General features: G+C 41.0%; 2 protein-coding genes and 8 non-coding genes across 16 annotated transcripts; 1 reads left to right on the top strand and 9 right to left on the bottom strand.

The window, feature by feature from the left end:
- Window positions 1-129: 129 nt before the first annotated feature.
- TAF1D (TATA-box binding protein associated factor, RNA polymerase I subunit D) lies at window positions 130-14,677 on the bottom strand. 6 transcript variants are annotated; one of them, XM_054818123.1, is made up of 17 exons: window positions 14,538-14,677; window positions 14,052-14,118; window positions 12,193-12,447; window positions 11,649-12,105; window positions 11,186-11,361; window positions 9,937-9,994; window positions 9,326-9,613; window positions 7,899-7,967; window positions 7,595-7,646; window positions 6,176-7,092; window positions 5,782-5,829; window positions 4,886-4,928; window positions 4,250-4,323; window positions 3,459-3,511; window positions 1,808-1,882; window positions 950-1,022; window positions 130-206 (listed from the first exon to the last, which is right to left on the bottom strand). In XM_054818123.1, the coding sequence occupies exons 3-7, from the start codon at window positions 12,432-12,434 to the stop codon at window positions 9,458-9,460; spliced, it is 1,089 nt and encodes a 362-aa protein (XP_054674098.1). In that variant the 5' UTR covers window positions 12,435-12,447; window positions 14,052-14,118; window positions 14,538-14,677; the 3' UTR covers window positions 130-206; window positions 950-1,022; window positions 1,808-1,882; window positions 3,459-3,511; window positions 4,250-4,323; window positions 4,886-4,928; window positions 5,782-5,829; window positions 6,176-7,092; window positions 7,595-7,646; window positions 7,899-7,967; window positions 9,326-9,457. The 6 variants fall into 6 exon arrangements, with proteins under 6 accessions (XP_054674098.1, XP_054674114.1, XP_054674079.1 ...); XM_054818139.1 differs by having other exon boundaries at window positions 6,176-6,320; XM_054818104.1 differs by lacking the exon at window positions 7,899-7,967 and having other exon boundaries at window positions 6,176-6,320; window positions 7,037-7,092.
- On the bottom strand, window positions 777-906 carry LOC129201984 (small nucleolar RNA SNORA25). Its single transcript, XR_008575561.1, has one exon. It is a non-coding gene; the product is annotated as a small nucleolar RNA SNORA25 (small nucleolar RNA).
- Window positions 2,003-2,141, bottom strand: LOC129201983 (small nucleolar RNA SNORA8). Its single transcript, XR_008575560.1, has one exon. It is a non-coding gene; the product is annotated as a small nucleolar RNA SNORA8 (small nucleolar RNA).
- Window positions 3,562-3,693, bottom strand: LOC129201987 (small nucleolar RNA SNORA18). Its single transcript, XR_008575565.1, has one exon. It is a non-coding gene; the product is annotated as a small nucleolar RNA SNORA18 (small nucleolar RNA).
- LOC129201981 (small nucleolar RNA Z40) lies at window positions 4,646-4,719 on the bottom strand. Its single transcript, XR_008575558.1, has one exon. It is a non-coding gene; the product is annotated as a small nucleolar RNA Z40 (small nucleolar RNA).
- LOC129201985 (small nucleolar RNA SNORA1) lies at window positions 5,421-5,552 on the bottom strand. Its single transcript, XR_008575563.1, has one exon. It is a non-coding gene; the product is annotated as a small nucleolar RNA SNORA1 (small nucleolar RNA).
- On the bottom strand, window positions 5,949-6,087 carry LOC129201982 (small nucleolar RNA SNORA8). Its single transcript, XR_008575559.1, has one exon. It is a non-coding gene; the product is annotated as a small nucleolar RNA SNORA8 (small nucleolar RNA).
- LOC129201990 (small nucleolar RNA SNORA40) lies at window positions 6,431-6,557 on the bottom strand. Its single transcript, XR_008575569.1, has one exon. It is a non-coding gene; the product is annotated as a small nucleolar RNA SNORA40 (small nucleolar RNA).
- On the bottom strand, window positions 7,783-7,854 carry LOC129201996 (small nucleolar RNA SNORD5). Its single transcript, XR_008575576.1, has one exon. It is a non-coding gene; the product is annotated as a small nucleolar RNA SNORD5 (small nucleolar RNA).
- Window positions 14,678-14,798: 121 nt separating the features above from the next.
- C1H11orf54 (chromosome 1 C11orf54 homolog) lies at window positions 14,799-27,560 on the top strand. 2 transcript variants are annotated; one of them, XM_054812928.1, is made up of 10 exons: window positions 14,799-14,864; window positions 15,860-15,927; window positions 17,547-17,670; window positions 20,244-20,342; window positions 21,314-21,387; window positions 22,164-22,265; window positions 23,241-23,417; window positions 24,139-24,288; window positions 24,877-24,993; window positions 27,172-27,560. In XM_054812928.1, exons 3-10 carry the CDS (start codon window positions 17,613-17,615, stop codon window positions 27,343-27,345), a joined length of 951 nt encoding a protein of 316 aa, XP_054668903.1. In that variant the 5' UTR covers window positions 14,799-14,864; window positions 15,860-15,927; window positions 17,547-17,612; the 3' UTR covers window positions 27,346-27,560. The 2 variants fall into 2 exon arrangements, with proteins under 2 accessions (XP_054668903.1, XP_054668904.1); XM_054812929.1 differs by lacking the exons at window positions 14,799-14,864; window positions 15,860-15,927 and adding an exon at window positions 17,021-17,157.
- Window positions 27,561-27,567: the final 7 nt, after the last annotated feature.

Here is a 27,567-nt window from a genome sequence, read left to right as displayed (position 1 = left end):
CTTTCTGCAACCCAGAGTAGAGGTACAATATGTATAGTTTCTCTTCACTCTAGTGGTTCTGCAAGGGCTGTGGGACTATTCTTGTTCCTTTCTCATGATATGACCAGAAGCAAAGCAACAGGAAATAAAAAACACTCAAATAAGGTTCTTTATTTTGAAGAGCTGTGCAGTTCTTTGCAGCAGACTTGCAGCAACATCACCAGGACCTGAGAGAGCAAAAGCATCTATTAGCACTTGAACTCCAAAGAAAAGCCATTTAAACTCTATTGTCCTCCTCACACTTGGCATAATATGGCTTCCTCTAGTCTGAAGCAACTGAATATCAGGACATGGTGCTGGTATAAAAGCAGTAGTGCAGGGAACATGCACATACAACCCTTACTGAAGTGTTCAGGGGCAAAAGCATGATTTCCTATGCCAGCTCCCCAACTATCATCATCTTCTGTTTCCTTTAACTACTCAGAGTGCCCACAGCATTCCCACCCTGCCCTTTTCTTCCTCCCTCACCTAGTTGTGCCAGCATTATCCACTCCAGCGCTTCCATGCAGCTCTAGTAATGTATCATATTGCCAAGGGACACAGGAAGCAGCAATTAAGTTACAAGGCTGATCATGCCATGACTGTATCAACCTGTCCTTCTCCAACTTCACATGCTGCAAAAGTCAACTGGTTTCACAATGAACCTGAGCAGCCTCTTCCCTACATTCGCATCTCAAAAGACCTCAGGGCAGTAGAAAAACATCCTTTTTCACACCAAAAGGCCTCACTACATAAGGTGTATCTCCTCATAAATAGACCATAGCACACACCAAGTGTCCGTGGCATCCTGCAGAGGATTTCAATATGTGGTCACCGCGTTAAGAGCTGCTGGTTTTTCAGCCGTGCAAACCCTCTTTGAAGTGACCTTGAATTTCTTTTTAGTACCAGCAATTTTGGTAAGCAGTCTTACCTTCAGAGTTGCTTTGGTTGCACTCAGGTGGTGCTTCTCACCCCTCTGACATGCAGTGACTGGGTAGCAGACACTATGGGTTAAAGAGATTTGGTTACTATCAGTAAAGAGTTACAACAAAGTGAAGTTGGGATGTAAATTGCAAGGAGCAGCCTTTTGTCTCTCCCCTTTTTGCTGCTGTGTGCACAAACACCATCCTTTCAACAGCAGCTTCTGGAGTCCAAGTTACAAAGGTTCTAACTAGAACTTTTGTTCCTCTGAAGCTTAAGTGTTGTAGGTGCCCAAGGATCCAGCCACATTCCTACACCTCAGCAGGAACCTCCTCTTTCATCTCAACAGCAGGAGGAGGGAGCACTCTGACCTACACTAAAGCTTTATTCCCAGCAGACTTGGTGCCACACTATGTGGCAATGCAAGAGTCTGATGGACTTGCTTTACGGTCATGTCCACAGCTCACCAGAAATGGCAACATCCTAGCAGCCTTGGTAATGACCAGTTACTCTCACTACCACGAACTTAAATCAATATTAAGTTGCCCATCCTTTCTCATTAAGAACCAATCAATCATGCCAATACACAAGCCATGTACACCAACAAGCCTAAAATCTGTTAAAAGCTCCAAGTACAGAACAATTCCTCACAACCAGAAGCAATTTAATTCAGAAACTAGTACTACAAGTTGCTGCACAACTGTGACATCCATTACCACTGCCTGGTAATTTCTGCTACTAGACCACTTTACAGACTTCTAAAACAGTTCACTGAAGTTTCAGTGTTTTAGAAACATGTCAAGTTAATACACAAACTTCTGTAAAATTGCACAAAACCTTCTGAACTGACAAGTAACTCAGTGCTTACCTGTCAAACAGGTTTTCTTCCACAGCTCCTCCTTTTAACACAGCAAAGTTCACCTTGTTCTGTATCCTAAAGCACCTGTTAAAAAAACCACAAGACACCTGAATGCACTTCTCCAGTTCCAGAGGCCAGTATTCAGTTCTCACACTGGAACATGACATAGAAAGTAAATACACTCAAATCTTTGCAGAGGACAAAGACTGTATCAGCAAAAATACAAGGCTTAACAGACACAGCAGAACGAAAACCAACGATGCCAAGTGCTGAACTCCTGTAGCACTGTTTTTTGAACATCCCATCAGGAGAATGCTGCTGGGTGGAGATACCATACAGTGCAACAGCTGCAGCAGTATTTCATCCACAACTGCTCATTCTACCATTTGACCTTTTTGTATGCACCAGTTAGTGTCTACTGATATGCTAAATTGATGTACTGTTCATTTCACAAAAACTGCACTGCAACCAAGGGAAAAGAGACTCCATGAAGTTCACCTAATAGGAACAGCAGCTTCAGAGTTAAATTTTTATATATTCCTACCATGAAGGATTTATACTTCCAGAATATTTCGCTTGTTTTACTTTAAGCTCTGCATTCTATAGAACAGAAGTCAGGAGTTTTAATGGTGTATCAGTAAACTGGCTGAGCTGCTCAGAAATTAACTCTTTAAAACCCAAAGATAGAACCTAAATATTGCTCCTCAGTATGAAACTACCAAGCATCTACTTGACACACAACAAAAATGCAGCATGTTTATGAAGTTACTTCAAGTTCAGACAGACACCGTAGTGCTGGCTTGTATAAACTACAGCCACCAAAACAAGAAATAAACAGATTCACAGATTGGTAGGGATTGAAGGGACCTCTGGAGATCACCTAGTCCAACCCCCCTGCTAAAGCAGGATCACCCAGAGCAGGTTGCACAGCATCGCATCCAGGTGGGTTTTGAATATCTCCAGAGAAGGAGACTCCACAACCTCTCTGGGCAGCCTGTTCCAGTGCTCAGTCACCCTCAAAGTGAAGAAGGTTTTCCTCATATTCAGATGGAACTTCCTGTGTTCCAGTTTGTGCCCATTGCCCCTTGTCCTATCACTGGGCACCACTGAGAAGAGTCTGGCCCCTTCCTCCAGACATCCACCCTTTAGATATAAGCATTGATGAGATCCCCTCTCAGTCTTCTCTTCTCCAGGCTAAACAGACCCAGCTCTCTCAGTCTCTCCTCATACAAGAAATGCTCCAGTCCCCTCATCATCCTCACAGCCCTCCGCTGAACTCTCTCCAGTAGTTCCCTGTCTGCGTTGAACTGGGGAGCCCAGAACTGGACACAGAACTCCAGATGTGGCCTCACCAGGGCAGAGTAGAGGGAGAGGATAACCTCCCTCAACCTGCTGGCCATGCTCTTCTTAATGCACCCCAGGGTACCATCGGCCTTCTTGGCCACAAGTGCACATTACTGGCTGTGATAAAGAATCACTCCTTCATGATCAAAGGGAGGAATAGATTGTTTCAAGACATCCAGAAAACTCAAACCACAAAAAAATCATGTTAGAAATCAGGTACCTGCACAAAAACCTGGCTGAAGATTAAGTTCAGCCCATGTAATTCAACATGTTAGTTCCACCTAAGTCCTCACACACACCATCTTTTCGCTCTTACCAAGCTTTTCCACTTGAATCACTTTCATTTGTATCAAAAGCACAAGTCAGTACCTAAAGGAGAACATAATATGTTATTACAGTTCCTAGGATGCTAGATGAACATTTGTCTTGCAGTTTTATCCCACAGAGCTAACAGGTAGTTCAATGGGTAAAGTGAAACCACAAGTTTATTCTGTGAGGCATTTCCAACGACACGAACCTACAGAAGAGATCCTATCGGGATAGACCTCAGCATTTCTGGTACTGTAAATTAACAGAAGAGATAAAATCAAGCAGACTGGAAAGTTATCTTGTATAGATCCTATAAGTGCCCTTTCACTTGTTTCAAGACATTCGGGGGAAGGAGGAAGGTAAATGATACACTAACATTTTGGGGAAGATGAAGTAACTCCTCCGTATTAGTAACAGTTTTAATGTTAAATTTAACATTACCTGAAAGGCAAACAAAGGGAATTAACTACAAAATTGTACTCAAACAAAATCCTTCCTGTAACTTTCCTCCTAAGTGTACCTTGTAGAAGTAAAACTATCAGTTTAAGCTGTTAAGCTGACCACCTCCTTTTTGACTGAGAAATTTGTCTGAGTGTTCTTTGGACAAATCAAAGTTAAAATAAATTCTTCACTTAACACAGCAAATACTACTTTAAAATACAGTAACATAGTGTTGAAAACAAGTCCCTGAAACACTCCACAAGTCAGTAAGCTTGATCTGATACAGACTTCCAGCCACTGAAAAACAGAGCCCTCTGATCATTAAGGAATATGCAGAACCTCAGATGTCATACTAACCCAAGAAGGGGCTTCAGATTTCTGTGAAATGGCATCCTGCATTTCTACTCTCATTTTCTCTAATTACATACCACCTGAAAAAGCAAGATGAAAGCAAGATACAGTTACAAACTGACACGTATGTGCATACAAACCAGCAGAACCTAGAGCAGTACTTAGTACTTAAGTGACTCCTAATCATCGCAGACATTTCTGATAGCCTCTCTCCCTGTAATCACACTTAAAAAGCTACTATAATGTCTGAACATTATCCTATTTGACAGCTCTTCTTAATTTCCTGTTTATTTTTAAAAGTCAGAGTCATGGTCTTTGCTCACTGACAGAAAGTACTGCTTGTTAAGTACTCAGAATGGATGCCCAGAACAAAGGGACAGGAAAAGGACACTCGTGTAATGGATTTGTTCAGAAAGGCTGTTCTTCACTCACTCTCTTCAGAGCAGTTGAACATTTTGCCAATCATCACAACAATTTTCTCACAGCGTTCTCAGGTTTGGGAGAAGATTAGCTTTTATGTTTTCTAAAGCAAAACTGCATCTTTTCAGTAAGAAAAGCCAGCAATATAGCCAGCTCACAAAGTTAAAGACAGCTAACCTGCAACAGCCAAGGGTGAAAAAACAATCTGTCACAAGAACTTACCAAGATGCTAGTTCAGACAGGACTACCACATGGACTTCTTTTCCTAAAAGGAAGTACATTGTTGCATCTGAGTAATAGTTACAAGTTTCTTCAGTATTTTAGTAATTTATTAAGACTTTTATACTGAATATGAAGCAGGCAGACTGTATCCAGTTATACTGTCTCAATGCTAATGCCAAAACAAAGCATTTTTTTTGAAACCAGAGCCATGGCCCAGTCTATCACACAACTATCAACATCAATCTGCAATTTAAGAAACTGAAGGACTATGGCACAGAAGGGAATTATCTAAGAGTCAGCTGGTACTGTGATGTAAAGAAAACTCCTATGACATACCATTTCAAGACAGCTTAAAAATATGCTCTAATAAACCATCTACAGGAGTGCAGCACTGCATGTATTGTTCCTCTACCTATTAATTCTACTTCCTTTAGTAGGCAGGATGCAGAATTCAAAAACATCAAAACAACCCAATCCTTGGGATTTTACAGTAGCTACATTTTAACTATATTTGCATAACTGTCCCACTAAGTAAACCTGTTACAGGTCTCATTGTCACCACTGCAATTAACTTTACAGTGAGGAAAGCATAACCTGTTACTCTTCTAGCCACGTTTTTCAATTCAGACACACAGTGAGTTGTGTCTATTTGCTGAATAACGAGGCATAACAATTAACTCTTCACAATGTCTGCAGAATAGCTTCTGGTTTTGAAGCCTAGCCAGTTAACTTTAAAAGAAACATGTCACTAGATGTCTGGTACTTGGATTTATTTGTGTTTTCAAAATAAAATATTGCTTCTTTGTGAAAAGGCAACCAAAAAGCTAAGACAAGCTTTTATGATCCTTATCCAACTACCTCCACCTAGGAAAAAACAACCATTCCTCAATACTTACCCTTAAGTAGAGGCTTTCCACTGTGTTCCAGACATCACAGTAAAGGCCCTTTAACAAGAAATATTTTTGAACAAGGTTACTGATTTAACTATACTTTTATCCCATAACAGTTCAACAGTTCTTCAATGTTGTATTTGACAAGCTTCCCAATAAGAAATTTTAAATCTACTTGTTTCAACAGAAATACCAAGTTTAACCAGCACATCTGCATGAAAACCAACGATGCCAGCTGCTGAAATACTGTAGCACTGCTTTTTGAACAGCCCATCAGGAAGATACTGCTGGGTGCAGATACCATACAGTGCACAAATTAGTTTGATTACTGATTTCTTTAAAATACCGTTTCCACAGCAAGTAGTCTCATGCTGAAGCGCAGAAGAAACACAAAGTTTACCTCTTTCACTGGTGTGTTCCACAAAAGTCCACTGAAGTAACAGATTTGTACATCAGAAGGCCAGCAGACAGCCATAAGAACTCAAACACACCAAAAAAGTTACAACTGCTTGCTGCTGCAGAGCTGGTGTGCTCATCCGTAAAGTCTGGAAAGAAACTGATGTAACTGAACTACACTTCTGCAAATCCCAAACATGAAACTCATGCCCTAGATTCATCAGTATTTGAATGAATTGCTGTTTGAATACATGCAAATATTGTCCCTTCATATAAGTAACACAACTAATACGTACATCAGCTGTGGGTTGCAAAAGAAGGGTTTTTTCTAAGCACTAGGTTCCAGTTTTTTGTCTACAGCAACAGACAAAAACTGAACACGTGCTAGAACAGACTGAATGCATCAGATTTAATTTTTCCACTAATTTTTAAACAGCATTTGAAGCTATTTCTCAGTTTATTATATACCTACCATTAATGACTGTCACCTTCCACTACTATGTTTTCCATTTTTAGAGACAGGTATAGTTTGGACTAAGGTAACTGTGGCAAGGAGTTCAAGATCAGATATGCTGTCATAAGAACAATTTACGCTGTGTCAAACGGTTACGTTATCTAGTCCAGCACCCTTAGTACAGCATTGGCCAAATAAGATGCCTTGTTACTATCCTCTTAATGAAGTATGTTCTTGTAAGGTCTCATTAGTTGCCCAGCTTTAGCTCAGGGCTTCCCATGTTAAAGATGTTTTCCTATCCAGTGATCATAGATGGCGTTTTCTTCCATGCCATTTCCTAGACTGTCCTGAAGCCACCCAAATTTGGTAACACCCTACAGTAAGAAGTTTCACAGCTTTAACAATACATACGTGCAAGACTACCAGCTTCTTTCTGCTGTCCCCCCCAGCCTTGCATGGGACATCCACTACAATGAAATTTTACCACAGGAAAGCAATTAGAAGCTGCAACTGTACAATACAGCCCACTACAGAAAGCGTGGGTGAGGAATCGCCAGGAGACTAAGTGTACAGGAGTTCTCCAACATCTTCAGCAGAGAAGATGCCAGGCAGTGTCCAAACCAAATCAGATTAAGCTGCCCTGCAGCATTCAACATCTGGTAAAACTAAAATATTTCTATATATAAACTTCTAACAAAAACTGCATTTAATATACAGGTATTCAAGAACTCTAAAGTTTTAGTTTTCATTCAAGCAGAAGCTACAGGCTCTAATTTTGGTGAGACTGATCAGAGAGATGTTGCACTGAACTCAATACCATAGAAGCTTCACACAGAGCACTTGCACATCTGTAAAACATTGTAATGTGTTCACTTCAACTATGGAATACTGTTTTTACAAAACGTTTTCTGAAGTAAAACAAAAAAGCTACCTGAAGAAAACAGAACTGAAAACCAAGTAACAGCTTACCTTGCACATCAAGAAAACTAAGTGGTATTTCATCTTCCAAAAGCAACATAAACTAGAAGAAAAAAAGCAAAGGAATAAGAACTATCGGATATGGTCAAATAACTGATGATTCCTAAAGCCAAAAGCTAGGTTTCAGCAATCAATTTAACAGCTGTAATAAGCTTGATTTTCATGTGTACTTATCCAGTTCTAATCAGAATTGAAATTTAGTTCATTTCTGAGTCACTCAGCAGTTGAACAGAAAAATTCATCACGTGAACTGCAGAATGAGCAAGACTCCACACACCACCTCGCTATGCCTTACCAAGCAAGAACCCCACTCCTAGATCCAGGATGAGTCTTTCAAGCCATAGAGTATTTCTCAGGTAGATGCCTGAAAGAGTTACATTTAGCCATTAATTCTGGACCAATATTAAATGTGATCTTCAACTATTGGAGAGTAATTTTTGTAGTCTTACTCCCTAGAGCTACCAAGTTGCAACTGGGAAACCCCAAACTTCCTTTACAAAGATTTGGGACCTTAATTCAAGCATATAAGGAATGCAACTGGTCCTGCTCTCATTATACTGAGCACATATTGTAAATCTGAGACTGTCAATCACATTTTGAAGGAAATTAGACCAGTAGATATTAAGTCTTTCTGACTATATCCCTGTTCAGCACAGACTACTTTTACCTGCTGAACAGCTGTTAGTTTATTGTTGACAGAAATTTGGTTATTAGTATTTGAGTGAGACAGATCACCCTTTGTTTTTTAAATCTTGTTGATTCTCAAGTAAACTTTTTAAACTTTTTTTTTATTTATTTCTACTTCTACCAAGCCAGCCTTGTCATCTAGGAGTTAGCTGTATTCAGACCATTTCTAAACATTCACTAGTCATGTTTCCAACTGTCTAAAACACCTTGAGAGAAAGGTATTTACAATTGGGGCAGTGCTCGTTAAGTACTGTCATTATGAAGAGCTTTCATCATCTGCTTAGTCACGTTCACATCAGACCCCACTCTGGACAGAGGAGGACAACAGGGAAAAAAATTCTTTTAATCCAAGATTCATTATGCTGCTACAGTTACTTTTAAGATAACTTACAACTTCAGATTATTGTATTTAATTCAGGAGTATAGAATTGGTTTTCTGAAAAGTTACTGCACATGGGATAGCTAACCTCTGTCACACAAATCGATTTTTATCATCATTTAAATGCATTAACCATATTTTGCAATAGACTTTTGTCCAAGCTGACTAACCACTTCTGTATTTTTACCCTTGGCACAAAGATTTGCATTAAGCTTCAATTCTGTCTTCAACCCTTAGCTCTCAAAGTATTTCAAAGCATAACCTGCATTTCCTTAACATACAGAGAAATAATCCATCAAGTACCACTCACAAAAAAGTCAGCTATGGAAGAGAAAAGGGATCCAAATTGGCATTTGTAACATGATCATGTGTGTATATATGTATGTATACAAATGCATACACTTTTCTATACTGTGCTGCTTCTATGTTGCAATATTTGGAAAGTGTTTTCCTATTTTTAATTACATAAATTCTATGATCCATTGGTTAACAGAAGTCAAGTTGCAGAAGCTAGCATTTCAGCAAGATTGTCAGCCACTGAATCAAGGATATTATACATTTGATACAGGACAGCACATAAGACACTTAAAAATTTAGCAAAAAGGCAGATTACACTTGTTTTGTAACTGTCTCTGACGCAAGCCAAATATACTCACCTTAAGCCAAATGGGACTAGGTTGGTTGGTCGATAGCTCAACACCAACTTCGGACTCAGGTTTTAAACCAAGCAGGCCATGAAAAAGGTATCTGAAGAATGACCACTGCCACCTCCTTTGATAGTTTTCTGTTCACAGAGGTGAACCTTGCAGAAGCCCAGAGTTCTCAGCAGCACAGTTGTCTTCCTCCTCTATTTCAATCACTTCAGTTGATTTTGCACATTTCATTTCTGGCTTTGACTTTTTCTTACTAGGAATTTTGCTGCTTATAATGAAAGAGCTGTTCTCCTATGAAAATGGAAGGCAGAAGTATTCACAAATCTAGTTTTAAGACTTAAAAGGTAAGATTTTGGTAGTAACTTTGCAAACTTTAAGAACTCTTCAGAGAACTCCAGAATTCCTATACGTTCCAGCATTATGTCCAAAGAAGAGAGTGTGGACTCTCAAAACAACTTCCTTCTGCATTACAGACCAGGATTCACAAGTATCACACAGTTAATTCTTGAGCTTGGATCCAGACTGAAATACTCAAAACACTATCTACTAATTTTTAACCTCAGAAGACAAAGAAGGTTAGAGTTTCTGAAGTTAAGGAATATTTATTTACTCACCACTACTCTGGCATCAAGGTGGTCTTGATTATCAAAATTCAAGCTGTCATCATCATCACTGAAATATAAAAATTCAAATCAACCTCTGTGCTTTCATAGCAACCTAAAAAACGTTAACTATTTTCCTACCACAATCCCTGGTTTCTCTTAATGTGTTTGGAAGTGCTACAGCTTGTAGGAGTAAGATAATACTACTTCTACATGAGGTTGTTCTAAAATGATAGTTTCTGATAGCAGAATTGCATCCTAACTAGCAACACGGGCAGGACAGAAGCAGTGCTTAGCAGCAGAACAATGATTTAGTAGCAGACATCAATAGTAGTATTAAGATACTTAGGATTACACTGGCAAAAAGGCTAGAAAGTCAGGAAGTTAGAAAACAAGCAGAATACAACCAAGAAAATAAGAGGATAGGCCTCAGCTAACAAGAGTATACAGCTATCTTCCTGATACTACAACTGAGAAATATTATCTCCATACTGTCATGAAACACAAATATGAAATTCAATTCCACTATCGTCCACAGGTTTTTCTCTCAAGATAGAAAAAACTCCCCACAAAGACATGAAGCCATTTTAGTGCTATGGTTTCAACAAGTGGCACCAGGAAGACTGGTTCCAAAACCTCAAGTCTTTTAGTACTCATTTCATACAAAAAAAAGCCTGAGTGTCTGGATGAGCTGGCTTGCATTTATTCTACAAAATTTTGTTGTTTCTTGCTTTTTTGTAAGATAGCAAACTAATATACTCATTTTACAGGCTAACCCAAATACTTCAACTTGCATAAATTAGCAGTCTAAGTGATTAGTAAAGTGAACAACAGCTGAAAGACATTTTTGTACCTTTACACTTTCAGGCTTTCTAGTTTTAAAGGTGCTGAGTATATTTACAACATTAATTATTCTTGCTGGTTTACTGATCCTTTTATTGCATTCAACTCAACTGACCACAAAAAAAGACCTAAGATGATACTGCAATGCTTAATGAAGTAAAAAGAAAATTAAAAAATATCTTGTAGTCTTTTTGTGGTCAAAATAAATGGTTTTCTTTCAAAATAAATGTTTTCATAATCAGATATTCACATTTAGATTACACAATATCGATACAGGTTAAAGACAATATCAATATGGGTTAAAGCATAGGAATTGAATTTGATATAATTACAACTCTGTCACAAAATTGCCTGCTACTACAAGAAACTGTATTACTGCCTGAATTCCTCAAGTGTAAAAGTAGCAGATTGAACTTACTTCGTCTCCTGAATAGGGGAAATGGGGCCTTCATCATCTAAGTATTTGTGTTTCCGTACTGCCAGACATTCTCTTTCTAAGTCTTCACTAGCTTGAAGGGCTTTTAAAGCCTTTTTGAGATGTTCTTCATATTTAAGCACTTCAATGTACTGGAAATATCCCTTTGCAGCTGCTTGCTAAAGAAAAATGCATCAAGTAAGATCTTAAAAATATCACTATAAAGCAAATAAATAAAGCATTTCTATTATCAACTGAACTGTAATATTAAATTGACACACATTTTAGCTGTGTTTGTCTTAAAGGTATTAACAGACAACATGAAATATTGTTTAACAAAAAAAATAACAAAATTGGTTACATTGTAGCACCTCAGGTAGCAGCACAATAGGCCCAATTCAAATTCACTATTTTTAAACTAAGCACAAAAATAAATGACATTTATCCCACAAAAGACAGGACTGACCTCATAGCCAAGAACCATCTTTAGGGGAATGTCTTTCTTCCCATAATGTTTTTCAACAAAAGGGAATTGAAAACCTCTATCTTGAAGCCTTCTCTTTTGCTCTTGTGGTGAGGCTGTCAGTGGCGGCCTCCCCGTAGGCATGTGAGTGCTCTCATACTTTTTCTTCTTTTTCCCTGAGCCACCCTTGTATTTTCGGTGTGCAGCAGCCTTAAACTTCTTTCCTCTGAAGTGATAGGCGAAAATGGCTTTCAAATTGAGTTTTGACTTCTGATTTTTGGAAGTTTCCGATGACTTCACTGGACTTTGAGGAGATAGAGAAGAATCTGAACTTTCATTGTCAGACACTCCTGCAACAGATTCTGCTTGTTGCCTTGAAGGTTGAGATCTCTTTTTTTGCTTTGAAGGTGCAATGGAGCACTTAGGATGGTATTCACTGCCACTAGCAGCAGGGAGATTGCTGAAGAAGAAACAAAATTTATTTTCAAACGAATGTATATTTTTATGATGTATCATATTCATACATGAACTAGAAACAAAAACTCACATTTCTGAATCACTGCTGTCCAGGAAAACCTCAGCTGAAGCAGCTGCTGATTTATGTACACTGTTAAGCTCATCTGAAGACTCCTCAGGAGCAGCATTCTTCTGCCTTGAACGTGAACACTCCATTCGTGTATTTGTTTCACATGCATGTACCTTATATGCTTCCTTCTGCTGACTGCATATTAGCTCTTGGGCATCAGGGTAATCAGAGCCAGAAGCTTGGGATTCATCTGTATCAGTCATGTTTCAGTTTGCCCTAAAAATCAATGAGAATTCAAGAAATTAAAGAATATTCTATACTAATTAGGTAAAAAGCCTTCCACCACTCCACCTAACAGGGTAAACTTAGAACAACCTGTGAGCAAACTTCAACACAGATTTTCCTATGAACCATGAACAAATGTATTAACCTTCAGAGTAACAGTTAAGTTGCAGGCACTTATCTCAAGATATTCATAGCATAATTAGGTCAGAAGGGATTTTTACAGCTCTTTTGATCCAACTCCTGCTCAAAGCAAGTCTAACTTGAGAGTTGCATCGGATTCTTCAGAAACTTGTAGAGACGAGTTCCAAATGTTTTAACCCTCTCCCTACTAGGCCAAGTTTTCCCTTAAATAAGCACACGTACATGTAGCTAACAGCTTTTTATACTGGTAAGGATATTGCAGTTTTAAGTCCTATGCAAATACTCACTTCACTGTGGTTTATAACATTTTTAAACTGATCTAAGAGAGTGTCACCATCAGAAGCAATGCCTTCTCCCTTCTGTTCTTTTGCTAGCTACATGATAGTTAAAACCTCCTGCTCTAACAATCTATCAACCATTTGTTCACTGGTTATCAATCCCCATGGAGACTAGCCCCACAAACGAATGTTAATTTTCAGTTGAATCTGCAAGAGAACTCAATCTATCCCTTCAGCTGCCCAAGTCTATACAACAGGGACTGAAACCTGCAGCAGAGGAACTTGTACTTCCCATGTAGTAGCCTCGAGTTATTTTACCTGCTTGTTAGTCATTTACTAGCCCTGTAGATATGTATCTTTAATTTTACTGTGCTTTTTACAGTTTCACAAATCCTTCATCATACCCATTAACATTTCAAATGTAGTTACACACAATTTAGCATCTGAATACACTACAGCAGAACTTATCTAATGTCCCCAGATAACCTACTGTTGTCTGGATAACAGTTTCATGTTTCAGAGTACAGATTACTACACAGATTCAGGGTTTCCCAAAACCATGTGAAGACAAAGGTATGCCACAGAAAAATTGAGAAGTCTGAAAATAAGTAAATGTATATAGACTAGCAGTAAATAATAGCAGTCCAGAACAAATGGCTATAGTACATAAACAACCATGTCTGCTTACAATATTAAGTTCCATTTCTTCTCTAACCCATACAGCTACAGTGACCTCAAAGTTACTTTCAGAACAAAGAGGATAAAAACATCACAAATCTGCTGCAGCCATATATCAGTGACTTTTAGGCAGTCTACATTTAGATAACTTTTTGCATCATTTAACTGTTCAAGGCAGAACCTACCCCATTGCATTTTTCAAAATGAAAATATTTCATTCCAAAGCTGCATTAAATGCAGGTTTAGAAGTAGAGCAAACCTTAAACTCACCCTAATGCACTTAAAATAGCAGCATAGAGGCCCAGTCTGCCCTTCGCTGTGAGGAAAGGTGATACTTGACAGCAACCTGCACCCTGGACGAACTGCAGGCACCCCACTAACATTGCTTCACTCGAGACCTAACAAACCCAACACCCAGAAACAGTACAGCCTAACGTCAAAGCACGGACACATGCACCAACAGCACCCTTAACTACACGGGCTGTGGCTTGTACTTACAGTTGGTAGCTCAGCATCATTTACTGCCTCTACTGCAGCCTCAACAGCTCGCACGCCAGACAGGTCTCTTAGGGAAGAAAACCAACACGTCACTGGCCGATTACTTCACACAAACTTCTCTCCTCCCAAAAAAGCCATCGATTACTTCACCAACATCTGCCTCAGGTTGAAAGGCGCTGGACGTACCGCTCGCCCCCACCTCGCCGCGCTCGGCTGCCAGCAGCGCGCTGGGGCCGGCGCCACGGCAGACATTTTGTACTTGGCACCCACCCCGTTACCACAGGCCGCTGATACCTCGCCGGCACCGCTCCCGAGAAAAGCCTCACCAAGGGCTGCCACACAGCCCGCTATCGAATACAATCCCCGCCAGGGCAGGCCAGGCCGGCCCGCCAGCCTGCCCCGGGCCCTTCTCGGCAGACAGGCTCCCCGGCAGAAGCACTCGGCGAGCGGACACGACGCGATACCGCTGCGACCCTCCTCCCTCACCCGCGTGCCTCGCTGCCACCGCTCCAGCGCCACGGATGACGGCGGATGGTGAACAGATGCTGAGCGCGGCCTCACCACTCCCACCCTCACCTCACGCATCACCGCCGCAAAGGGCGCGAAATGGCCGCCCGAGAGCTTAAATATCGCCGGGCGCTCGCGAGAGACCCGCGGGCTGACGGGAGGGAGGGAGAGAGAGGCCCGCGGTCCGGCGCCGCCGCCATGCTGGGGGTGGCGGGGTGGGATGGGATGGGATGGGCTGTCCTGTCCCCGGGGCCGGCCCACGGTGGGGGCGGGCAGTGCCGCCGCGCAGCCCGGACAGCGGGGCAGGTACGTGCGGTCAGGCGCTGGCGGCGGCCGGGTGGGGGGCCGGGGACTGTCAGCCAGTGCTTTTGAGGGCTCGGGCGGCGCTCCCGGCAGTTTTCCTCTTAAAGCGCTCCCCGCCTTGCCCGGAAGGTTCTCTTCAGGGCGCAGTTCCCGCGCTTCCCGCTCGGTGTGAGACTCCAAGGAGCTGCTTGTTGCACCGGTCGGCCTCTCGTTGCTGCTGTCCTGCCTCTTTCCCTCCGCCACCCACCCTCCCCCGAGCCTGCGGCTCTAGCCTGAATAAATCCCTTCTTTCCTCTCGCAGCCATGCCAAGTGCGGTGTCAGCTTTAGTGTTTCTTCACTCCAGCGCTCTTTTTGCTGCCTTTGACTGCCTGCATGTACTTCCTAAGGCCCCCAGTCTCACCTGGCCCTGCCATGATCCACCCCTTCCCCAAATGCCAGCTGCTGAAGCGGGTCCCTCTGCTGTCCTGCAGCCGCCTTCTGCCGCGTACGGATCTCCTTGCATGACCCCGGCTGAGGAATACAACCTCTGCGGACCCATCTGTAGATGTTGTGCTGCTCTTGGTGTCATTGCTACATTTCTCTTCTCTGACTACCATTGTCAAATTTCCCCTGGTATTTCTTTTTCCCTTCACCATGACTCATCTCTAGCCTGCCTATAACCTTTCCTTTTTTGCTTCTACCCTCAAAACCAGTTTTAATTCAGGTTTTGATAACAGACAAGTCCCCCCACCCCATTAATATAATAGTTCCCACTTCATCTGCATTCTCCCGGCCCTTGACTACTCTCTCTGATGTTTTCTTCCTGCTTCAAAAATATAGACTTCTGAAGTCTTTTTATATGCTTGTTCTCTCATTTCTTGTTCTACCGTCCCAGATCCAATAATCTTATCATCCTTTTAGCATTTGCGTTTGGTCTTTTGAAAGTCTTCTGTAGTAATTCAATGTCACTCCACCCTACCAGGATGGATAGTAATTGTATGTTGTTGTCTCCTTTCAGGTTCTTCCTCTCTCACACCACACAAACTGCCCCGTGAATGCGCTCACTGCGATCTTGTGTCCTTCCCGGTAAGGATTATTGTCTAGCAATCACATTGGGTTTATTATGGTACATCCCGCTTTTTCCACAATCTCTCCCTCCTTTTTTGATTGTGGGGAGCTGACTACTGTCTTCTAAACAGCAGGTGATTGTCTAGAAGTTATATCTGAGCCTACTTATTTGAACTGTGTCAAAGTCCTGCCTCTGCCTTTTGCAGAGAACAGTAGTTCTAGCCTGTCTTCTCAGTCTGTTTCAGGACTTTTTCAGCTGGTGTCTTGAGTGCTGGCACAGCCTCCTGGACATGGCAAAGTGTTCTTTAGGGGATGAGAATCATCTAAAACAATGCTGCCACAGCCATCTTTTCACTTTCTTTCTCTGACTGAATTACTCCCTTTTTGTGTTTGGTGCACACTTACAGTCTTGGAGTCTGATTCACTCCATCTGACAGTAGGCTTCTACCAGAGGTACCAAATCCAGCCTGTTATTTTCTCCTCCACAGCCAGAGGAGGGAGGGGGTCACCAGTGGAGATGGATAAGACCAACTAAGATGAGAATTACTATACACAGGTAGCTGTCTTTCTGCCTTTCTCTACGACTTGCTACCGCAGTAATTTGAGGTGGCTGGACTTTGAGCTCAAAGACTTCAGTTACGGGACTGGTATGATTTCCCAACTTTTTTTTTTTTCCTGCAGGGTTTTTTTTCCTTTATGCAGACTTGAGAGGCCTATGGTATAAGAACAGTTAATGATTTTCAACAATTATAAAAGCTAGGATATATTTAAAATAGAAAGTATGCATAAACAGCTAGCTCACTTCATAGTCCTTCCTAACAAAAGCTCGGTCAGGTCTGGGAATGTAATTCATTTTTTGGCTTTTTCCTCTAAGGCCTGAGATCTGGATAAGTGGGACCCATTTTCTGCTGTGTGCAGCAGGCATGTGCCTAAGGAGTTAATGATTGCTGTGGCTGATTTAGAGGTAGCATATAATCAGCTGTTTCTGCCCTGAGCTAGTGGTTTGCCATAGTAGGTAACTTTGCTGTTGCAAGCTTGACTGAAATATAGTTCATTTGTAAAGGGGTTCTTAAACTTACGTTCAAACAAAACTTTCTGTTATGCAGAACTTGCTGCTGTTGTTTTATATTTTGCTGCTATCCTGTTCCCCTCTGGAAGGGGAAACACATGCCCAGAATCAGTTGGAGACCATGTCACAGCTGAGGTTGAAAGTCCACCATAGCCGATGCTGGAAAAGTAAACATTAAGGTAGGGAAGACCTGAGGAAGCAGCTAATGTGCTCAGAAAAGCACAGTTTTTTTTCAAAAACAAATTATGACTCCAGGCTTAGAAAGGGCAGATAAATCTCCTGACCTGTCCCTTGAACTAGACTCAGCTTAGGATGTGTTTTGCCAACTCCCAGTTGTAAGCTTGAGGACTAGCATATGTAATGCTCTGAACCAGCTATAGAGCTGACAGACACATCTTCTTCCACAGCACGTAAGAAAATTAATATTAATATTGAAGCTGTTAGTCTTTCCTTCGATGGCAGAACTACAATTCTACTCTTGTCTATGTATTCTTGAGTGAAATTGAAAAATAAATAACATATTGAAACCAGCTTGTTTTACTCATTAAACTATTATCCTTCTTGACAGATCAGTTGTTCCTACAGCGTGGTACATTGTAACTTGTTACGTGAAGAAATCAGCACCAATTAGGAAATGGCCAAAGTCGAAAGGTTTGCTTTTCACGTTCCAAGTTTGGAGGAGCTTGCAGGGGGTAAGTCATGTAGCGTGTAACTTTTTACAAACTTATAATGTACTCTTCAAACTTATCTTAAAGCTCTTATCAAAACCTTTCTATGGTTAGTACGTGCAGAAAGTTCCTGCTCTTGGCACACTGAGATGTAAAGAAAAGCACTATTTTTCTATATGCTATTATTTCTTTAAAACAAACAATGACTCCTCCCCCAAACCCCAAGTGATACTTAAGCACACAAACAGGCTCTCAAACCCTTTAAAACAGTCTGCTGCATTTGCAGATTTCTGCAGAGGTTGTGAAAGTTTGACAATTACAGACTGAACCTATTTACACATACAGGATCATCTGTCCTCCTCTACCCTCCAGTATTTCTTTCTCTTTCAGGATTACTCAAAACACAGCTGACAAGGTGCAGTATAGCATGGCAGGTCCTCTTGCTTAGAATCATAGAATCGTTTAGGTTGGAAAAGACCCTTAAGATCATAGAGTCCAACCTTTAACTTAGCACTGCCAAGTCCACCACTAAACCATGTCCCTAAGTGCCACATCTACACATCTTTTAAATACCTTCAGGGATGGTGACTCAACTATGTCCCTGGGCAGCCTGTTCCAGTGATTGACAACCCTTTCTGTGAATAAATTTTTCCTAATATCCAATCTAAACCTCCCCTGGCACAACTTGAGGCCATTTTCCCTTGTCCTATTGCTTGTTACTTGGGAGAAGAGACCTGGCTACAACCTCCTTTCAGGTAGTTTTAAAGAGCAATAAAGTCTCCCCTCAGCCCCCTTTTCTCCAGGCTGAACAACCCCCAGTTCCCTCAGCCGCTCCTCATAAGACTTGTGCTCTAGACCCTTCACCAGCTTCATTGCTCTTTGCACACTCTCCAACACTTCAGTATCTTTTGTAGCAAGGGGCCCTGGCTTGAACCTAGTTGGCTCCTCTTTTGGTGATTGCCCTAGAACCAGGCTGCAGTGAACATTTTATTTAGTTCGTTTCTTTCCAAAGCCTTCACAAAAGGTGCTCAGAGTAACAGAGTGGTTGAGGTTGGAAGGGACCTCTGGAGGTGATTTGATCCAACCCACCTGCTCATAAGCTTCTTTTCTTTCCCTAGTAGAAAGGTGTTATTTCTTCTGGTAGTCTGTCTCCTGCAGCAGATGTACTAAAGGTTTGGTTTTGGTTTTTTTTTTCTTTCAGAGAGTTCCTCAAGTTCAGTTTGCCACTTTCCCAAATCTGTGTCAGTATGACATGTCCATGCTTTGAGAAAATGTGATCCCAGCAGTACCCTGGGTGGTTCTCAGTGCTTTTGTCACCCAGTAGCTGTCAGGCCAGGGCTGCTGTAGACCTGTGGGCTCAGCTGAGAACAGTGTGTACTTGCAGTAAAGCAGCTTAAAACAGTGGCAGAAAAGATGGATCACGAAGCAGAATTTTCCTTTTTTCTCCCTCTCTGTCCTGAGGATCTCCTGTAAGCTGTGAATTTTGTTGCTGTTCAGCTCTTGAGTATAATTTGAGGAGTGCCCTTTTCTTGTCCTTTTCCACTTACTGGAAGGTCCTGAGATGTATTTATAAACCTGCCAAGTACATTCTACTGACTGTTGTGGTCAACAGCTTGGTAAGTCTGCTCCCGAGAAATGGGGTATGGCTGAAACCGTGACTGGAGGAAACAAAGGCACAGGAAAGCCCTCTGAATAAATAAGGAACTGCCTGATTTGAGATCACAGACTGGATTTTCTATTCTTTAGTTTGAGACAACTGTCAAAGCGGATCCCTAGGAATGAAAGAACTTTGACCTTTTAACACTGTATTTGAAGTGGCGTATGTGAAGGCAATCACACATTCAATTAAGGTTTGGAAGTTCTTTCCAAACAGTGAACTTGTCTAAGTCAGAATCCTCCCTGTTGTTTGAGTGACTTTGCAGGTTTTGAGCCTAAAAACATTCATATGAAGTAAACCCAAAGGTTTAGATTTGGGGCTGTTCATTAGCATCAGCAGCATTCATTATCTGTCTTGTACTAACAGGGGCACTTGCCAGAAAAATCTCTACATGAATGTAAACATGACAGGCAATCTCCTGTCACAGCAGAAGTTTCCAGACAACAGAGACAGTCTGAGATTATAATCAAGCAATTGCAAACGGTCTAGTTAAATGTATTTCAAGTACTGATTGTCACTTCAGTTAAAACTTACTTCCTCCTTTGCTCTTGCATGGTACTTGACCATGATCATAATTGTCTGCTCTTGTGAAGCAAAACCACCGCTGAACGTGGTTTAAGTTTACCCATGTTACTTCACACTGTGCTGCTCCTAGTGCTACTAGGTTTTTAAAATTCTTTTAAAAGGTTTTTAAAATTCTTAAAATGAATTAATGTGGTAGCTGAACAAGCTTTTGCTCTTCTCTGAAGTTCTGACTTGGGAAGCAAGCGCCTACAGACCATAACATTTAAATCAATGGAGTTACTTAGGGTAAGCGTAAGTCCTTTAATGTATCTTGCTGAAATAAAGCCTAAACAGATATATTTATTGTTGTTAGTAACTTGTCAAAATCTTGGTAATTTTTCATTGTCAATAACTTTGCCATTATTCTTTACTATAGTTTTGCAGAAAGGCCTTAAAGAAAATTTTGCTGATGCTCAAGTCTCTGTTGTAGACTGTCCTGATTTGACTCAGGAACCCTTCAACTTTCCTGCTAAAGGTAACCTAGCATTCCTGCCTTCCACTACGACTTCTCCAGTTCTTTCTACCTGATCCTACTTGGTTTTGATCTTCTAAAGGTGTTGGGAGAGCTTAAATTGTTTTTCAGGTAAAGAATATGCATGAGAGGAAAGCTACATTTTATTCCCGGATTTGCTTCCTAGTTGATGTATGAACAAGGACAAGTAATTATCAAGTTATCATAATTTTTTTTCTTAACCTATGATTGCAATACTCACTTATTTCATAAGATTTATTTTGTGTACTGAAAAAACTTTGAAATGAAGTTGTTATCTTCCAGATGGAGAAAATTTTTAGATCCATGCCCATCACTATCTGAACCTAAGGAGTTGTGCTTACATTAATTTTTAAATTCCTGCCATTCATATATGTCAGCAAACTGAAACTGTCGTATTCTGAGTGAGATGCATCATCTTTGACATTAGCTGTCTGGAAGACAGACATGTCATCTGTGCTACTCATCTGAGTTCCCTCTGTCATCAATGTAGTGAAAGAAACACCTCCAGAAGGTGGTTCATCCCTTCTTAAAATACATGTCCAAATAAGTGGGAAGAATTGTCCTGAGACGTGGGCATCCAGCTTTGCTGAAGTTTTGCAAGTGGAGTCCCAGTGGAGGTATCCACTGTGTGATGAGGGCACCTTACTAGAGAACTGGCAAATGGCAGTTGTTGCCCACTGTAATATTTCTTTTGTGCTTAGAGACTGTTAATTTTACAACAGGTTGCCTAGCCTTAAATCCTACTGTAGATAATTTTTGGGCCTACTGTCCTTGGACTTCTTAATAGTGCAACATTTTATCTAGGCATGCTAGGGAAATAGTGTTCTCAAAGGAGTTTAGAAGTTTGAGGAACCAGTTCTTTGGTGGGTTCAACTGCATGCTCATTTAGGAAATGCAGTTTTGATTATTAGGAAAAAAATATTTTACCAAGCTAACTGGCTGTATTCTTCCAGGAATCTGCGGAAAGCCTAGAATAGCAGATGTGGGAGGTGTTCCTTACCTCATACCTGTTGTACAGAAAGAAAAAGTGAGTTTTTCTTCTAGCTGTGGGGTTTAATACATTTGTCAAAAGAAAAGCAATGTCTTGCTGAAATATAAACAAAACTAAGGACTAACGGATACTGTAAGATTCCAGTTGTGAGAGACTTGCTTTTCAGTGTTTTATGAGATTGATTCTGATGTGTGTTAAACATAGACTGTGTCAGGAGATCTTACACATCGTAGCAAAACCAGCATGTCATGGTTCATCTTCTCCTGCCCGCAAATACAAGATAGTTTTGGAAACATACATCTGTGACAGGAGCCATGGAAGGAACTACTAATCAAGGGGCTTGTCTGCATGTTTATGCTTGCTGCATGCCTGGGATTTCAAGTCACAGCCACACTTCTTTGTAAAAACTGGCTGTATTTGCATTTTCAGGCCAATGCTGGATTCACATTACTGTCCTTTTCCAGGAATATCACGCCTCCTTTCTGACACCTCACCCCATCTGTCTCTATAGGATATTCCCTTCCATTTTTTATTTTACACAAATATAAATTTCAATAAGAACAATAATTCAGTTTTTGGGTAGAATGGCAGGGGAACATACAGACAGACTCTAGGTTTCAGAAAACAAATGGACATGTGCCCAATTTCTTAGTACCAAATGTTGTGATGTTCAGAAACTGTGTTCAGCGTAATTATCCAAAATACTAATGAGGGCATTGTGAATTAAATGTATCCAGAGGTTACAGTGAACAGAATGACAATTCTGAATCACAGCACCACACCAAAATCAAAGGATTGTTTCTCTTTTGTAGGTTTACGATCTAAATACAGTTGCAAAAGACATAGAATTGCCTGGAGCTTTCATTCTTGGAGCTGGAGCTGCTTCATCTAAGATTCTTGGAGTAAATGCTGAGGTCAGTAAATAAGTGGGATGGTTCTCAATGAATTCATGGAAGTATAATAGTAGAGCAGTATCATGCTGGGTATTTCCCATTTACAACTAAACATTTAATAAACACCATTCATGCCAAAAGCACATAAAACACATTAGAAGGAATTCAGATGAGGGCCATCCAATGAGGTGCATGCTATCCAGATAATAAAGATTAATTTTTAACTTGTAATTCTCCAGGAAGCATGTGATTGCTTTGAAGTGTGTAAGAAACATGATTTTTTGAAACTGATTGGCAAAGACCTGACCAGAGGTTTTAGTGACAAGATTTAGAAATGCTTGTCAAAGTTACTGGTAAATGCCTTCGAAATACTCCCTGCCTTTTGCCTTCTTGGATGGCTTTGTTTTACCACTGTAAATTTTAAAAATGCCACAAACAAAATGATCACCTGCTGGAGAGGCAGAAGATGAAAACTACTGCCAGTGGAGGCTTTGGTTAGTCATAATCTTTTCAAGCATAAACCTCTGGTCTTGCCATCTCCTTTTGATGCATTTATTGGCAGATGAGATAGTCCAGCTCAGCATTAAATTTGGGTCACTGTAATAGTGATTACCACTGTACACTGAGAAAGTATTACATAGAATTCCAATATTTGCATGCAGGCCTCAGATCTCAATGGTTAGTCTTTTTTTTTTTTTCTTCTTCTTTTATTTATTCGTTTTTAACACTAGCATTTACCTTCACATAACATTAAATTTAACTGTCCAGAAAAAGTAAACTGTTTTCTGGTGTTTTCAGTTACATTACAATATTAGTGCATTTTTCTTACCAGTATAGACCTTATCCTGAGAGACTGAGCTGTGTGACAAAGGGGATTATTTCTTGGGATCATGGTCCAAAGCTTAAATTGCATTTATGTGACTTCTGTTCATTTGACTGATTCTTACATGTTCTGATTGACTTACTTGACTTATTCTTACATGTTCTTTTTCTCAGCTTATCCCTATTGTTCAAACTAAGAGTGAAAAAAAGCCTGCTGTAAATGGGAGCTACATTGCTCAGATAAATCCTGCAGATAAAGGGTGCCTGCTTGAGAAGTACAGCAGTAAATATAGTGACTGTGAGTTTGGGCTGTTGGCCAACCTTTATGCCAGTGAGGGCCAACCTGGTAAGGTACGTACTTGGATCAAAGGTGACTTTGCTTGTAGAGCTTTGTGGCTGAAGGGAAACTCATGTTTCAGTGTCCAGTGTTTTCTGTGATAATAGTAAAGTAGTAATTCCATGAAAAAATTATCCAAAGATAAGGAGGGGAAGAATTGGTGGAGACAGAGGCATTTGAATTTTTGAGGGATAAGTATTAGTTTACTAAAACTTTTCTATCATAAATCATCCATCCAAATCCATTCCAAACTAGCAGTGATTCAAGGTAACGGTTGTACAATGGACTTGTGTAAATCAAGTCTGGGCTCTTGTCTAGTTTTTTGTAGAAGTGCTGCCCCCAACACAGGTAGCACAAAGAGGTGTGGTCAGAGCAGTCAAAAACCTGACTACTGCATGGAAACTAAGCAGTCTTTGTTTCCAAGAGTTTCTTTATAGCAGAGTGAAAGCCAGCTGGTGGACAGAAAGGGGTTGCTCGTATCATTGCCTCATGTGTGAGGAAATGACTTGCTGCCCAGCACTCTTCACAGGCAAAGCTAGCATTGAACAGAAAGTCAGGAAAGAATGTTGGTGAGGTACCGGAAGGATGAAAGTGGAGCAGCACTTGCAGGGAAACTCTCATTTTCAAAAAGTAGTCTTGGGTTATAAGCTTGGGAGAATTTCAGAGCAGCTTTCACAGACCTTTGCAGACTGTTGCAGCGGGAGACAGCAGTGACAAATTAACTTTATTTTCCAGGTCATTGAAGTGAAAGCCAATGGAAGAACTGGAGAACTTAACTTTGTGTCTTGTCTGAGACAAATTCTAGAGAAACACTATGGAGAAAAGCCAGTTGGGATGGGAGGTACATTTATCATTCAGAAGGGGAAAGCCAAGATTCACATTATGGTAAGTTGTTCTCAATTCGTATAACTTTTTTCATCCTTCTGAAAACAGCAGTATAAATCAGGGTGTAACAACTTAGTGCCTTGACTTTGTTTTGTATTTTAAATGTATGCATAAACTGTTAGGATAAGCAGTGTATTAACGTAAGGAGCTGACATTACAAAACTGATGTTACAAAACTAGTGATGCTGTATTACTTGACCTTAATACTGTCATCTTTTCTTTTGAAATCCATGGGCAGCTAAAGAACCATAGAACTATTGTAAAATGAATTTAAATGAAATACATGAACTGAGATGATACTTATAAGAAACAATAGACTTTTTTAAAATAACTGAGCTTCTAAAATGTACCAGGAGGCAAATCCTCACTTGAGTAGTTCTCCCAATACCTGTGCAATGAAAGAAGCAATATTCTGGTTGCTTGAATTTCTGGCAGAAACACAGTAATGGGCACTGGTGAGCTTCTTTTAGGCAAGAAGGAATGTGAACAGAATAGTGGGGAGGAGAAAAGTGAAGGAAAGTTGATAGAGAAAAATATCTTGATACAAGTGTCTTCCTTTCACTTACAAAGCTTTTACTTTTGCTGTAGCCTCCAGAATTTTCTGCCTGCCCTCTGAATACCGATGAGGATGTGAACAACTGGCTCAAATTCTTTGAAATGAAGGCTCCACTGATTTGCCAGACAGTAATAGTTTCCAGAGATCCAGTGAGTCTGTTTCTCCTTTCTAAGTGTAAACTGAGACTTGTAATGAATTTTGTCTTGGATGTGATTTCCCTTTTAAGAACAGGACTGTGGATATATTGTGTTAAACTCTTCCAGAGGTGATGTAATGAAATAGCAGCTTCTCATTTCTGCCACTGGTTTGAATTGAGGCTAGGTCAATTTGTTCTGAAACCTAGTAGCTGTTCATAGTGGATTGAAATTAATGGTTCAGTTGCAATTGCAATTGTGCATGTTTGTGTCCCAAACCCAACAGCATTGTTTGCCTTCACTGTTGGCTACACCAGGAGAAATGTCAAGAGCATGGAAGCTTGTTCAGCTACGTGTTCATGTACTTCACTTTCGTAAGAAGTCTCTGCTAATGCTGTGTCGAAACATGTGAAGCATGTGTCTCATAATTGCCAATGCAAATTGAAGTCTGCAAAGCCTCATACTAGAAAGTTACCTAGCATCTTTCACAAGCACTAAATTCAATGACAAACAATTCAGGATAAAAAACCAATCTGGTTTCAAAAACCATTAAGATGTTTATCATTAGGGAGACTATTTATTTAAGAGTAACCAGGAAACCATAGATGAAAATGACTGTTTTATACATAACAATGCAGTCATAAGTAATATAAAAATATTTTTCCAGAGTTAAATGAGACATGCTGTAGGCTTAGATATGTTCAAGGGTGTGACTCTATTGTGTCTTTATGTGGCAGCCTTTGGCCTAAGGCTAAATTGTGTGCCTCTTCCCAGAATCAACTGATGAGTACTTGGAAAACAGCCATCAACAGCTGCTCCGTTCAGAACCAATGCAGCTTGTGTAGAGGCTGCAGCTGGGTTATTCCCATCTGTATCCACTGCAAGCTCATTAGCACTTGGATAAGCCTATGGTTTTGGAAATGTTGGAGTGTCACTACAGAGAAAGCAGTAGAATATGGCATTCAAATGCTATAGCATTTCTCATCAGTATCCTCTTCCAGCCCAGAAAGACAACTGTATCCTCAGCTGCATAAAAAGAAGTGTGGCCAGCAGGTCAAGGGAGGTGATTCTCCCCCTTGTGAGACCCCACCTGCAGTACTGCGTCCAGCTCTGGGGTCCTGAGTATAAGGAGGACGTGGAGCTGTTGAAGCAAGTCCAGAAGAGGGCCCACAAAGATGACTGGGGGCTGGAGCACCTCTCCTATGAAGACAGGCTGAGAGAGTTGGGGTTGTTCAGCCTGGAGAAGAGAAGGCTCCAGGGAGACCTAATTGTGGCCTTCCAGTACCTAAAGGGGCCTATGGGAAAGATGGGGAGGGACTTTTTATCAGGAAGAGTAGTGATAGGACAAGGGGTAATGGCCTTAAGCTGAAGGAGGGTAGATTTAGACTAGATATTAGGAAGAAACTTTTTACTCTGAGGGTGGTGAGGCAGTGGAACAGTTTGCCCAGAGAAGTTGTAGATGCCCCCTCCCTGGAAGTGTTCAAGGCCAGGTTGGATGGGGCTTTGGGCTACCTGGTCTAGTGGAGGGTGTCCCTGCCCATGGCAGGGAGGTTGGAACTAGATGATCTTTGAGGTCCCTTCCAACCCAAACCATTCTATGATCCTGTCATACATAAAACTGGTGGGGTTGATCTCAGTTTAGTATGCTAGTTGTTCTTTTGTTCACTATTCCCATTTTCATCTAAGCTGGCTCTCAGAATTGGAGCAGACATTGTCCCTTTATCACATGGGTCTGTGGCATTCAGTGCAAAGGGGTTCTGATTTCCAGTAGGTGTTCCTTGGTATGACTGCTTTATTTAATCCCAACAGAAAGGGAAAGAAAGCAAGAAAGCAAGAAAGAAAGAAATGGAAAGGTAGGGAAAGAGAGAACAGTAGGGAAAGGAAGGAAGAAAGGAAGGGGAAGGAGGGAAGGGAAAGGAAGGAAGGTAGAGAAAGAAAGGAAGGAAATCTCTGATGGATTGACACCAAAAGTTTAGGGCTGTCAGGTTTTCTAAATTCTTTTCTCTCTGATGTCGTATGGTAAAGCTTCTTCTTTTGTCTTATTAGTTTCACAAACATCTTTCAAGTTTTCACTTCTTAATGGTTGGAGCGGGCTCCGAGATGTGTGGAAATACGCATCAAGGAGAGACCGTCCCAGGACTTCTAAACACTGTTCACCTGAACGTGTGTTCCTGGGCCTTTCTGTGGTGACAGGGCTTCGATCTGCGTGTGGAGCACACCCACTGTTTCAGCCACCACGGGGAAGGAGGCCACTACCACCAGGACACCAGCCCCGACAGCGTGCAGTACCTGGGTTACCTCCTGCCTGCCGAGCTGCTCTTCCGCATCGACAGGCCCCAGGAGACGCACCTGGTGGGGAGAGACTGAAACAGGCAGGCTCCGGTGAAGGTGTAGCGATTTAATCTTTCTAAAATACAAATGCTGATTTTTGTAACACATTTAATGATGCACATTTATCAGAGTCAAGAATAAATAGGAGAGCAGTAAACTGCTGACCTGTTAATTTTGTTAAAGTGAGAAATTCAGAGTGTACGTGTAATTGAAATTATGACTGAATTCAAACAAATTTCATTGCAATGTTATTGAGTG

Source organism: Grus americana, chromosome 1 (assembly GCF_028858705.1).
Source record: "Grus americana isolate bGruAme1 chromosome 1, bGruAme1.mat, whole genome shotgun sequence".
NCBI classification, from domain to species: Eukaryota; Metazoa; Chordata; class Aves; order Gruiformes; family Gruidae; genus Grus; species Grus americana.
Note: the sequence above shows the minus strand (reverse complement) of the source record. Positions and strands in the feature narration are given on the sequence as shown.

Excerpts from the sequence above, each read along its gene's own strand:
- TAF1D (XM_054818123.1), bottom strand. The coding sequence starts at position 12,434 with ATGACTGATACAGATGAATCCCAAGCTTCTGGCTCTGATTACCCTGAT. Across the intron at positions 12,106-12,192 it reads GACAGCAGTGATTCAGAAAT|CAATCTCCCTGCTGCTAGTG; the intron begins GTGAGTTTTTGT and ends TTTCTTCTTCAG. Across the intron at positions 11,362-11,648 it reads AGATGGTTCTTGGCTATGAG|CAAGCAGCTGCAAAGGGATA; the intron begins GTCAGTCCTGTC and ends ATTTTTCTTTAG.
- C1H11orf54 (XM_054812928.1), top strand. The coding sequence starts at position 17,613 with ATGGCCAAAGTCGAAAGGTTTGCTTTTCACGTTCCAAGTTTGGAGGAG. Across the intron at positions 23,418-24,138 it reads GTGAGGGCCAACCTGGTAAG|GTCATTGAAGTGAAAGCCAA; the intron begins GTACGTACTTGG and ends TTTATTTTCCAG. Across the intron at positions 24,994-27,171 it reads TAATAGTTTCCAGAGATCCA|GGCTTCGATCTGCGTGTGGA; the intron begins GTGAGTCTGTTT and ends CTGTGGTGACAG.